The sequence below is a fragment of the Cryptomeria japonica genome, chromosome 7 (assembly GCF_030272615.1).
Source record: "Cryptomeria japonica chromosome 7, Sugi_1.0, whole genome shotgun sequence".
Taxonomy (NCBI): Eukaryota; Viridiplantae; Streptophyta; class Pinopsida; order Cupressales; family Cupressaceae; genus Cryptomeria; species Cryptomeria japonica.
In genome coordinates this window covers 802811624-802825503 of record NC_081411.1, presented here as the reverse complement: position 1 = coordinate 802825503, position 13880 = coordinate 802811624, and the positions used below count along the sequence as shown (strand labels likewise).

At 35.0% G+C, this 13880-nt stretch overlaps 1 protein-coding gene across 1 annotated transcript; it reads right to left on the bottom strand.

The window, feature by feature from the left end:
* Positions 1-9029: 9029 nt before the first annotated feature.
* On the bottom strand, positions 9030-9674 carry LOC131057269 (RING-H2 finger protein ATL74). The gene has a single exon (XM_057991443.1). It carries the CDS (start codon positions 9672-9674, stop codon positions 9030-9032), a length of 645 nt encoding a protein of 214 aa, XP_057847426.1.
* Between the last annotated feature and the right edge of the window lie 4206 nt (positions 9675-13880).

Sequence of the window (13880 nt, the reverse complement as noted above, 5' to 3'; positions counted from 1 at the left end):
TCATATAAAATGGAAACTCTTGGAGTCAGGCTCCTTGGTCCAATAGTGATGCACACAAAAGTTTAGTACACACTTTCTAATTGCAAGTTGGGTAGCACCTAGGGAAGCATACACTTTTAGATAATAAATTCTCACCATTGGTTTATAGTAGTGCTAATTTTAGATAATTAAACATGTTACTCTTGTTGTTCAATTTGAATGTGCATTTTTTCATCTCCTGACACCATATTTGAATGTATTTGCATTATGCGAGATAAATTGAAATGCAACATTTTCAAAAAGAAACTATGTAAACTATGATGTATATGGTTATATAAACAAGAACATTTGATTATTTTGTACTTATAGAAGACTAGATCGTATAGCTTCTCATTCATTATAGCAACATATATGCACACAAGAAGTGATTAATTCAACTTGAGACAAGAGTTTCATGAAGCCTCCATGACTTTTGTCTATTATCCAAGCTCATAATTGGACTTCACTAGACTCATGCCACACCAAAAAATAACCATATTAAAGGCCTTCATAATGCTAAACATAAAAAGCCATATATTTAATCACTAGTGGTAATCTAGATTATTGGTTTCAACCCTATACACTACTTTATATTACAACTTTTATTTATAGAGACCAACTTCTATTGATAGGTAAGCATATATTAAATGACACCCTCTACTTTTAATATTGAAGTATGAGCATAACATTTTTTAAACGTTTCTTGGAATGCATAGTCAAGAACATAGTTCAAGATAATACCATGTCAATATACTTTACACCTTATATGGTTCTTGGGTAGAAGAACAATAACTATAGTTTTTTATTAATTGTTGAGAATCATCAAATATTTTTATCTTCACATCTACAAGTCACAAGCACATGCATCAACAATATTCTTCACAAGAAAGAAAATGAGAATTACCATCTTCTATATTGGTAATTATGGGTGGTCTTTCAAAAGTAATGTTGATGTTGAACTCTATAAGTGATCTCTAGAGAGAAACATGAAGTAATTTTACAAGATTAATCATTTTAAGAATAAATTAAACTAATTTATTCATATGCACACTTGATGTAGTGGAGGCCATCTCTCTATAAGAAGGGATGAGCAATATATGCATATATTTACATATCTCACTTTTATGTGCATTAGATCATATAAACTCATCTCATCCCCTACTGTTATCTTGTGTGCACAACTCAATTCTACCATGCCTTGTGCATAGATGAATCTTTGGTCTAATTAATGATTTTTTTCACATTTCCATAAGCATTGTACCTAATATATTTAGACAACTCTACACTATACAACCACAACTACACTTTTCAATCAAAATATACAAATTTAAGAGTATGCATATTTACATAATTGTATTGTTAACTTCTACAACCTTTCTAAATTGTGCATAACCTACACATAGGTGGAACATGTGTTTGTATATTACATTTAAGTTGGGTCTATACCAATTCAACACTTAAGGTACATTTTCCCCAAATATTTATGCAAAATAATTGACATTGTATGGATCCAACATGTAGCCATCCTAGCTACATAAAAGGAATGGCATACATGCATCTTACATGTTAGCATATTGAGTAAGGCTTAGTTGATAACTTAGTATATAAATACACATCATTGTGCATTATATAAACCAATTTGATTATAAGTGATTCTATAAATATCTATGCACATTTGGTATAATGAATTTGTGCACATTTCTATAAGAATCATCCCTATTATATCTGCACAACTATACACCATATAACTACATGCACAATGTTCAATTATACAATACAACTTTAGAAGTATGAATTTTTATATAATAATATTGTTAACTCCTACAAACTTTCTACATTGCACATAACCCACACATGAGTGGAATATGCGTCTCCATATTAAATCTCGTTTGACTCTATACAGATACATCACTTAGCTATATTTGTCCCACACATTCATTTCAAATAATTGACATAATATATATCACACACTTGGCACCAACCCAACCACATAGAAACCATGCCATAAATGCATGACACTTGTTACCATATTATGTAAAGATCAACTAATAGACTAGTACATAAATACATGTCATTGTACATGTCGACGCAAGCATTGGCACCCAAATGTAACCCTACATCAATAAGAAAAATCATGAAAATGCAAGATGTGGCTTGCAAGGTAACCTAGTTAGCATATTAGAGGCCATTGCTTTGTAGAATCTTCAATAAAATCACTTCAAACACTTTTCATGGAGAGAAAAGCAAAAATTTGAGGACAAATCATAACTAGAAGCTGAAATGCCAGATTAAGCTCTCCTTTAAATGCATACAACTAATTTGTAAAGGATTTATAATTATGAAATAAAATAAACATAGGTGCAATAATGAAAGGTGAATTTGTATAGTTATTAATTTTTGTTGGATTTTGCCAAGATCAAGAGGTCAATGAAATGTACAAGATAGAGACACAATATAGGATAAGAATAAACTGTATTCTCATCAATAGAAAATGATCAATAATTGTTACATACAATGTAGATGAGCCTGCTTATATAGGCAAGGCTAGGGATATGTATGAGCACACAAAAATGACATGTGGCTCAGTAAGAAACAAGGGTAGGTAGGAAATAGGTGTGGGTAGGTAGGAGAAATAATATAATATTCCACATGAGGTGGATCACCCACCGAAGGTGGAATTATCACTCCACAATAAGTGGATATGATAGTGTAATAACAGGATCAACACCATAAGAGGTGGAATTTCTCCTACACACAGTATCCCAATGTGGCACAAACACCCAAGTGTCTCATATCCAAACTAATATGAAATGCATTATCCTAAGTAAACTTAAGTAAGTGTAATAATATCCACGATGAATAATTATTTACACCAACACCCCCCCTTAAGTGCAACTTAGGGGAATGAACTTAAGTCTACAATGCAACTAAGCAATGCAAGATGGGTCCCGGCTACGAGGCCATGTTAGGTACCCATGCACAAATGCAAATGCATGCAAACCAATGCAATGAAATCTCTCACAAAGTGGGGAAAGAGAGAAAAACCCAATGGGAAAAAACCCTCCCCCAAAAGAGAGATGAAAGCTATAAAAAAAACTCTCAAAGAAGAATGTGAGGAACAAAACCCCATGTGAGGAAAAGGTCCCCCCCATATGAGAGAAGAAGAGAAGTCAAACTGTGATCCTCCCTCAATGAAGAATCTGCACCAATGATAGAAGCTCGATGTATGAAGAAACTGCTCCACGAACGTCGAACAACATTCCTCCCCTTAGGAAGAAACAAAACCAAAGGTGTATCCATGAAGTCTCCCCAATCATGAAGGGAAGATGTATGAAGAAAACTCATGATGAAAGGAGTCTCTGAAAAGTGCTCAAGTGTCCCCATGTCGATGCTGAAAGATACCCCCTCCAAAGGTGGTAAACTGTGCCACACTGCTGAAAAAGGCACTCCAATATCTAGTGGAGATGGATGTAGAACAATGTCCAAAGACTCATGTGTCTCCTCAAAGCATAAAGAGACCTCCTCCAACTGCTGTACATAAGTATCCACAATCATGTCAACCTTGAAAGAATGATCATGTAGAGAATGAACAAGAGGGTCAGAGTGTGCCCTCACAACAATCGAGAAGGATTATCTTCATCAAAGAGAAGATGTATGTCATCAATGATGTCTCCCAAATCTGCAATGTAGGATTCCACAAACAAACCTGCAATGTCTGTCAAGTAATCATCCCATGAATCTGAAGCTGGAAGACAATGAATATCCTGCTGCACTGAATCACATGAAGGCAAAACTGTCGCACTATCTGCATCATCAGGTGCAATAGGTGATGTGATATCAATATGAGAAGATGAAATACAAGACTCAAGAACTGGGTTACATGTGAGAATCCCCATGTTCAAGTGTCCAAATTTCTCCTCAAAATCTGAACCATCACAATAAGTGTGATCATCATGTGTAGAATCATCAAATGTGAAATCATCATCAACAAAATCTGAAAAGGAGTATAACCGAGATGCATGATCAACCACCCCAGTTGCAATGATAGCTCTAGTCTCCATGTCTCTAATGAAAACTGAGTCAGGTGTGAACTCCACAACTCTCTTAGTTGCGCCATGTGTGATTTGATAGATAGAAAGGAGATTGTTTGTCAAGTGGGGTACACACAACACATCATTGAAGGAGTTATCCCCAATGTCAATAGATCCTTTCCCAATCACATCCATGTATGTATGATTGCCCATCAAAATCTGTGGCATGGTGCAAGGCTCAAATGTAGAGAACATAGATTGTGAAGATGCCATATGATGAGAAGCCCCTGAATCTAGAAGCCATCTCTCTGAATTATGATTTGTTGTAGCACATAGAGCTTTTCCTTTTCTTGTTCCAAAAGAGTGAGTTTTTCCACTTGTAGAAGCCATGAATGCTTGCCCTTTTCCTTTTGAATGTGAGGAAGTGGAAGTTGATGAATCATCCTTTTTGTAGACTTTAGGCAAATCAATGTTATGCTTTTTGATGATATGTGTAAGCTCATCAATCTTCTTAGTATGGCAACGATGTTCCTCATGACCAATCTTTTTACAATAAGCACAAGTAGGTCTCTCTCTCTTTGGTGAGTTATCTCTCTTGGAAGAGGATGAATCTCCTTGTTGTGGAGAAGATTGTGCTTTTTCCTTAGGCTTTGATTGCCATTTCTTCTTGTTTGAGTTGTCCTTTCCTTGATTTCCTTTGTTCCCTTGATTTGCCACTAATGCTTGAGACTTAGAAGAAGCCTTAAGAATGCCCATGCTTATCAACTTAGTTTGTTCCATCATCAACATTTCATTGAAAGCATCAAATGTAGGCATTTTGTAGCTTGAACCCATTGTCATCCTATGAGTTTGGAAACTAGAAACAAATGCTGCATATTCTTGTGGAAGCTTGCCTATCAAGTTGAATATCAATTGAGTATCCTTCTTATCAATGCCACAATCTTTGAGTTGTGCCCTCAACTCATTTGCCTTAGTGACATAATCTTGTATAGTATCAAAGTTCTTGGGATCTAACAAGGTGAGATCACTATCAATTTGATATCCCCTAATCTCATCAACTTGACCATACAAGTCTTGAAACTTTTGCCAAGCATCCTTGATTAGAGTACATTTCTCAATATGAAATATGAGATCCTTTGATACATACTTTCTTAAGGTACCAATTGCCATGATATTTTTAGTGAGCCAATCTAAGTGACCAACTGGATCAGCCTTAGGATTAGCTGGAGCAACAATAGTTCCATCAATGTAATGAGTGAGTCCTTTTTCCATAAGTTTACTCCATGCATCAATTTTCCAAGTAGCATAGTTATGTGGAGTTAAGAGAGGAAACTTAGAAGAACCCATAGCAGCAAAAAGGAAGGAACACAAGAGCACAAAAGCACAAGAGACACCCCCCAAATTCAATCAATCAAAGTACCCCCCCTAAAGTGATGATTTTGGCACTTTATACTTAGTGTGATTACAATGAGCCACTTGCAAAACAAGACAAAGTGGACTTATGATGCAAATTTTACAACTTCTCAAATGAGATACAAGAGACTTCAGTCAATAGTGCAATGAATCTAACTGAGATTCAAGAAAATATACAAATACCAAGAGAGCCAAAAATGGCCAAGATCTGAAAGTACAATTTCTACTTATAATGACATCAATCTGATAGCATCATGTGAAATTAGATGAAAAAATACGCACTTTCAAAAAAAATGGCACCTAAAAAGGAGGTCGGATGACCCCAAACGAAGCCTCTGAAGTTGCAAAAACTGGGATTACTCAGGGACAGTCACCAAAAACTGCATTTTCTGAAAAATCCATGCATCAAAATCAAAAAATTCTTTCACCATTGCGGAGAGCACGAAATTCTAGCCCATTTCAAAAAAAATTGCACACAAAAAGGAGCAAAAATGAGCAAGTTATGGCCATTTGAAGTTGAACTGCAAAATCAAAAATGCAAATGAGAGGGGGTCCAAAAAATTTTCAAACCCTGTTGATGTGGCGTTGACGTCAGAAAATCGTGCGATTAAATTTGACGGCCGTATGACCGTCGCAAAATCTTCGCCCTCTGCTGACTGAGCGTCCATACCGTACGGACAGATTGCATGGCAAGCTGACTGTATATTCCGTACTGTACGGAAATGCTGACTGTGCAGGTTGATGTGGCTGCTGATGTGGCAGTCCGTACTGATGACTGTGTGTACGGTTTTCTGTGTGTCACTGTATGGAAAATCCGACGTGTCAGGGTTTTACCCGCGGGCCAGTGGCCGCCTGCCACGTGGCGGGCGCGGTCCTCCATTCTGGTTGTTGCGTGGCGGGGGAGCTGGCCGAGCCGGGAGCGGAAGCCGGCGCCGGAGAGGAGATCCGGGCCCGGGAGCGGGGGACGGAGGCCCTCGGTGCTGGCAGTGCCGAAGCAGAGGAGTAGGTGGAGACGGCGCTGCGGGGGCTGCTCGCGGGAGGAGTTTCGGCTGTCTTCGGCGGAGCAGGGACCAGCTGCGGAAATCGACGGACGAACAGGTACGGATGGCAGACGAGCAACGGGTATAGTCAACCGGAAAGTACGACTATCTGCAGACCTGCGCGCACAGACCTACAAGTACGGTAGGTCACGGGGGGGGTCTGCGGACCCCCCAAAAACCAATTTTTTTTTTTTTTTTGATTTTTTCCAAAACTTTTGATCGAAATTTTTCAATTTTTTTTCCAATTTTTTTTTGATTTTTTATTTTTTCAAAAAAATATTTCAGAAAGGAAACTTTTTTTTTGAAAAACAAATACAAATTTTCGAAAATCCGTACGAATAGGGCAAAAATGGAGAAAAAAATTTTCTCACCAAAATAGGCCAACTTTATAACCAAAATTCATGGAAACGGCCTTCCGGACGCAATGGAGAGGTCGGATCTGGTCTAGGATGCCTCCAAATGGTGATGCTCCTCAGATCTACCTCTAGACGTCGCAATAATGCCTCTTCAAGACGAATCAATGAAGCTCCAATAGCTCTGATACCATGTTGGATTTTGCCAAGATCAAGAGGTCAATGAAATGTACAAGATAGAGACACAATATAGGATAAGAATAAACTGTATTCTCATCAATAGAAAATGATCAATAATTGTTACATACAATGTAGATGAGCCTGCTTATATAGGCAAGGCTAGGGATATGTATGAGCACACAAATATGACATGTGGCTCAATAAGAAACAAGGGTAGGTAGGAAATAGGTGTGGGTAGGTAGGAGAAATAATATAATATTCCACATGAGGTGGATCACCCACCGAATGTGGAATTATCACTCCACAATAAGTGGATATGATAGTGTAATAACAAGATCAACACCATAAGAGGTGGAATTTATCCTACACACACTATCCCAATGTGGCACAAACACCCAAGTGTCTCATATCCAAACTACTATGAAATGCATTATCCTAAGTAAACTTAAGTAAGTGTAATAATATCCATGATGAATAATTATTTACACCAACAATTTTCAATAGATTTGAATGAGAAAGAGAAGCAAATGGTGTGGGTTAATTAGAGGGTAAGAGGGGGAGACAACACAATGCTGAGAGTTGTGACATGAGAGTGATAAACATGAACAATGGAAGGAAAAGATAGAGATGAAGGGGTGGAATTGGCTTTGAGTTTATGAATAGGAAAATGTCTAATTAGATGTACTTATTTGTGGAAATAAAAAATATGTTAGGTTTGTAAAAGTAGGAAATGGTTTGAGAAAATATAAAGCCTAGTCCAACAAGTTGGAGGCTATCAGGCAGTGATTGGTTCTAGTCAACTTCAATGCATGGCCTAGGGTGAACATGGAGACTTGAGTATAAATATCTACATTATTTTTCTACCATAAAAATATACATAATTGGGTTGTTATGTTTTTAAGAAATATTTGAAAAGATAAATTCAAAATGGGGAATTCTACCCACATTGGGTAAGGGGAAGTCTACATTTTAATATATAGAAAAAGGTGAATAAAGATGTCAAAAAGGAAGAGATGCCAACGAGGGTGTTGCAAGAATGAAATAAATGATATTGTACTCATGGTATGACATCACACAAACTAGGAATGTCATGTAGAGACAAGAAACATCATATGGACACACACACTAGGGGATCCATAGGCTTGGAGTGTACATGTATCATATATGCATATATGTATGTGTATATGCATATGAATATGTATATGTATATGTATATGTATATGTATATGTATATGTATATGCATGTATGTATGTATGTAGATATACATACACACACACACACACACACACACACACACACACACACACACATACTTATACATAGATACATAGATACATAGATACATATATATGTATATATATGTATGTATAAATGTATCTATATATGTATGTGTATCTGTATTTATATAGATACATATATGTACACACACACACACACATATATGGAAAAAATGTTGTGTAATTCTTCTATTCATTTGCTAAAATGATAGAGCAACCTACACTTGATTTGTTTAGATTACCTCTAGCTATTCATCAAAATTCAACTTCAATCATTTTGTAAAGAGAAAAGTGTTACTAATTTACTCACTATAAATAAAAACTAATATATTATTATTAAATATCAAATTAATATGAAATGTTTCAATAATATTCAATAAATATCAAGTACATTTCAAGATATACAATATAATATTTTTATTAAAATATATCTTATTTGAATAAGACATAAAAAAAACAAATAAATATACTAAATTAACACTTTAGATGCCCCACCGACTATAGTTGTAATATGGGCATGTTTGAGGTAAAAGCCCATGTGGCCTACTATGAGGCATGGCCCATTCAGCGGAAAATAAAAAGCGACAAGAACTAACCGCCAAAAGTACATTCAATTCACAAAATAAGGCGAAAAATACATTCCAAGCGAGATGACTATATTTCTACACCGTTAAATTACATGATTACAAGAGAAATATTGTATAAATCACAGTGCCCTAGTAAAACTCAATTTCAATGGTAATGTGAGGCGATAGCCTTCCATCATGTAATCCTTGATCCATCTCATTCTCCGTCGCCCTTAAATCTAAGATTGATGGGATCAGGTACTGCACTCTGCCACAGCTTCTTTGGCCCCTCACCAGATGCCCATGAACAACAGTTTCATTACTTAGGTCAATATTTGAAGAAATGGGTTGATCTCCCAGTGAATTGTCTGTATGAAACTCTTCTTCACCATTCACTGACTTCAACCCATTTGAGGTCATAATGGGTTGCACGGTTGTTCTACAGAGAGGACAACTAGTGTGTGAATGCAGCCACATATCAATACATTCGGTATGAAATCCGTGGTTGCAGCTGGGCAATACCCTGAGCTTTTCATTCTCTTCAAATTCTGATAAACAGACCGCACATTCTAACCCGGCTTTAGGATTCTCTGGTTTGTATTCAACAATTGGCAGAGCATTCAAACTTTCTTTATCCAAACCCACGGGGACCACAATTGAGATATCATCTTCTGAATTATCAAATCCATTGCGCCTCCTTGAGGCTGCACTTCTTGCTTTGCAGCAATAGTTATAGATGGCTTTTGAAAGAATCAGAGTAGCAGTCACAACTGCTAAGAATACTACTATAGACATATCAAAATCTATGGAGCAAAACCCAATATTATTGCCAGTCCTTAAAACCCTAATCTTTCTACCTGTTTGATTGTCCAAAAAGAGCCTGAAACTCCAAGTGGGTATCAGTCTCTCCAGCTCACATTAGAACATGTTGAGTCAGCATCATCCGTCACATTAAAAAGTTTAACCAATATACTACAGACCATAAGAGCTACTTGATTTCTATAATTAAAAAACAGTACTATTCTCAACTCGAAATCACAGGAGGAAAAGCAGAGCCAGTCTTAGATGAAATCTGTAAGAAATCCTTAGTAGTTTTATAGGCCGCCAGAGGTAGAAGGGCCGACCCATTGAAAGGTCTATTGCTGTAGTATTCTTTTGTACGTGTGGTTATCCATATCTGGGTTTATCTAGTTCAATAAGTAAAGCTTTCAACTCAAACAAATAATTGGCACCTCTTTTTCTAATTAGAAAACGAAGGACCAACAACCAATCAGCATCTCTTTTTCATATTCATGCACGCAAATTGTTTAATTCACAGAAAGAGGAATCATCAGGTTTTAGACTAAGTTTAATTGACTACGAATCAGCATGATTTTGAATATGTTTAATTGACTAGGAATAGGAATCAGCATGGTTTTGACTACGTTTAATAGTGATCCGTTGCCTCCACATGTTCTGAGTTAAATGGTTTGGTTGTCAAACAGATAACTTGTATGGCTTGTGGAGGATTTGCATGTCATGCTGACGAGGAGGACATTGACAATTAACAGCATGGATAGCATATAAACTAAAGTAATTCATATTGGAAAAGAAAAGTGCTCCTTTTGTTTGGTTCTTACATATAATGGATTAAATAAGAATCTGTAGTTTTGTTTAGTTTCGGAATTTCAAGTCGTTTTAAATTCAACTATTTAGTTGTATATTGCGTCCAGCTTCTTCTTTCACTGTAGATCATAACATTTTTTATGAGGAAAGATCTAATTGTTTGTCCTTAAACAACGTCATATTATTAAGTTCTGAGGGCTATCCATTTTTTTATCTCCTACTATGGAATTTGGTCTTCTGAAATTTAATTATGGTTAAATAACCAAACAAAGCTTAAAAGAGTACAAATTTTTTTTTTTTTTTAAATTTTTCTTTTACAAATACTAGTAAAGGTAAATAAAAACAATTATAACTGCATTCCTTTGATTAAAATAATTGAATTCTAAAATGTTACATAAATGTGTGTTATTGACTTCAAAAAGAAGGATTGTCATACTTAATTTTGATTCTAATAATACGATGATTATAATTCATGTTTATTAATTCAATTTTGGTTTTGGTTATCGTATTTGAGACTATGAAGCTTCAATAAGCTGATTTAATTGGACATTGTGAAATTGATCTATGTATAATTTTAACCTTGAATTTGTGGTTTTGAAATTTTGTTGTGGCTTTGATCTTTGAACTTCTAGTCTTTTAGAATATATCCATTTCCCACTAGAGGTGCTTGTTGTTCTATAAGAGAAAGGCAACTTAATTCCTACCTATTGCCTTGATCTATTTAACATTCTTGAACAACTTGGAAAATGTGCTAAGTAGAAACTCAAATGCCTTATTTGTCCTTGCGGTTTTAGATGTTGATGCAATGTTCTTAGATGCTCAAGTGATCAAATGATAAGTCTATGATGATGCTACCCAATAATCCAAATTGAGGTAAGGATTTATCTTTATATCTAACACTTTAACACCATAATTTGAATATGCGTTCCCAAGTCAACATACAAGAACAAATTGATAATAATATAACTTTGGTCCACATAATTTAAATTTGAGAATTAGGGCATCTATCTTGCATGTGTAGTCCTAAGATAATTCTAGGTTATAAATTTTATTTTGAATAAAAATAAATGAAATGTGATCTAGGTTTACACTACTAGGGGATAAGATAAAAAATCATAATTTAAAAGTGATGTAGGAGCATCATGTAGAGTTGGGTAATCTTGCATCACTATAAATTGTTTCATTTCAAACTTTATTTTATTTTCTAGCTTAATATTAATTTTGTAGATATCAAATCTAATTTGTAGAAGGTAATTCTCACTATAAAGAAACTTTCTTACCTTCTAATAATTTTCAACACATTCCAAGTTATAGAGTAGAATGTCAACTTATAGTAAATATTTAAGCTTTAGGGTAACAATTGAAGACCTTTCCAAGCTTAGGGGTCCTCAAGCTATTTGTGTCTAAAAATGCATGACATGTAACAACATGATAGGTTGTACAAAATCTTTTGATCAAGGTTTTTTACATGTTCTTTCATCTATATACATAGACAATGATACCTAAGTAATTGTTTTATTCATTCAAGACCTATACTATTCTATCTATATAGGATAGATATTAATGTATCCATGTATAAGACATCCATTCATCTTTTCATATGGGATGTGAAATCTTGATTTATTCAAATGATTTGACTCATTGAGACGATCGATATTCTAAATTTTCTTGATAGATTAATTTTTTCTATTGAAAAATATTGAGATTGCAATCTATCCATGGTTATAAAATAAAATTTATGCACCCATCAAAATTTCACTTAAAGCTATAAGTATGTAATTTTTATCTAAAAATCTTTTGTATGATGAAGTTTAAATTTTTCTAAGTTTTAATTTTGTTAGTAAAAGTTGATCTCTCTAATTTTAGGAAAATATCACTTCTACTCTAGAAAACTTAAGTACTTAGAACCTATATTGTTTACTCAAACTTCATACCTACACATATTTATGTAATCAAGAAATAACATAAATAATTATTTTCCATCTATTTTTATGTGAACATTAATGAGTGGATAATTATTTGTTGCAAAATTCTTTGGTCGACAAATAAGCAACGCAAAAGTACAAAACACATAAATGTTTTACAAAATGATGGACTAAAGTATGATAATCTATAGAATATGTACAAAATTGATTTATTGAAAATGATTTAGAAACTTTTAAGTAGATGCAAATAGCTTGTGTAATGTGATACTTGACAACCTCACCTTCGTGCCAAACTGAGAGCTTGGAGTAGGTTATGAACATCCATCAAACTACGAAGGGTAGATGAATGTAATCAGATATTGTCATCAGTTGGCTTAGGTTTTAGAAACATTCAAGCAAATCCAATTCTCATGTGTACTGAAAAATTCCATAAACTTTCCCATTACGAATGTATGGAAAAATGTCAAAGCAACAAGTAATGAGGAACTTTGTGAGATGTTGTAGTTGAAAACGTGCTTAGACATGCATGCACAAAGTACAGCCAAACTCCGTAACATTTGCCAACATCTTCCCCACCTGTTGGGAGATTATGGACAGGGCGTAGACAACCATCAAAGCATAAAAGAATAAAAGAATTTTCTTAGGTATTGAAGCATAAAGGGATTAAGACTTTTTCTCCTATAATGTAAAATGGAAGCATTGATGTGGCGTGTGGAATGTTTGAAAAATGTATTAAAGGAATGAGGTCAGATGACATGCTATGATGGCAGAATATGCATAAAACATATGTGTTGAAAAATCTTGAGGAACTTACAGGCAAATGAAACTGGTAGATGCGCACGCAATTGTTTTGCTACTTTATAAATTTTTGGTAGATGCACATGCAATTGTTTTTCTACTTTGTAAGTTTTCTTTCTTGATTATTCACGAGAGAATTTTCACAAAATTAAGATAGAATATAGGGGTTAATTATCATTGAACCTAATTGATTTAGTTACTCATGCCATTGAAATTGATAAGAGAGGAATCAAATACCATGCTGTAGTATTTAGGCATTGGTGGATACATTTTGATCTCATGTATGGGTGGCAAATATGATAATGCATGATGTGTATGTTTCCTTCTTATGGATTTAGATTTCAATGCGAGAGGGAGATGGGAGAAACAAGATCAAAGCCAAAGATTTCGCTAAAACATCTAGTACCAGTCATGACATGATACATTGAAGAGCTTATACATTCGTTGGGACGGTTCAGGGGTCTCATCAACTAGGCAGAATGCACATGTGGTAGAATTTTTAGCAGCTTTGCTAGCTCAGGGAGATGATGGGACACACCTTCAACGCTCTTTAAAACTAAGATATCATTTGTGCAGGTATATCATGATCAATGGGTGAATTGGTTTCATGACTCTGGAAGATCAAGAATTCACCAAAGTTGTATGGTGTGCAACTGCTCACAAAAAAGGTCAA

Bases quoted from the DNA above. Each gene is read 5' to 3' on its own strand.
- LOC131057269 (XM_057991443.1), bottom strand. From the start codon at position 9,674: ATGTCTATAGTAGTATTCTTAGCAGTTGTGACTGCTACTCTGATTCTT.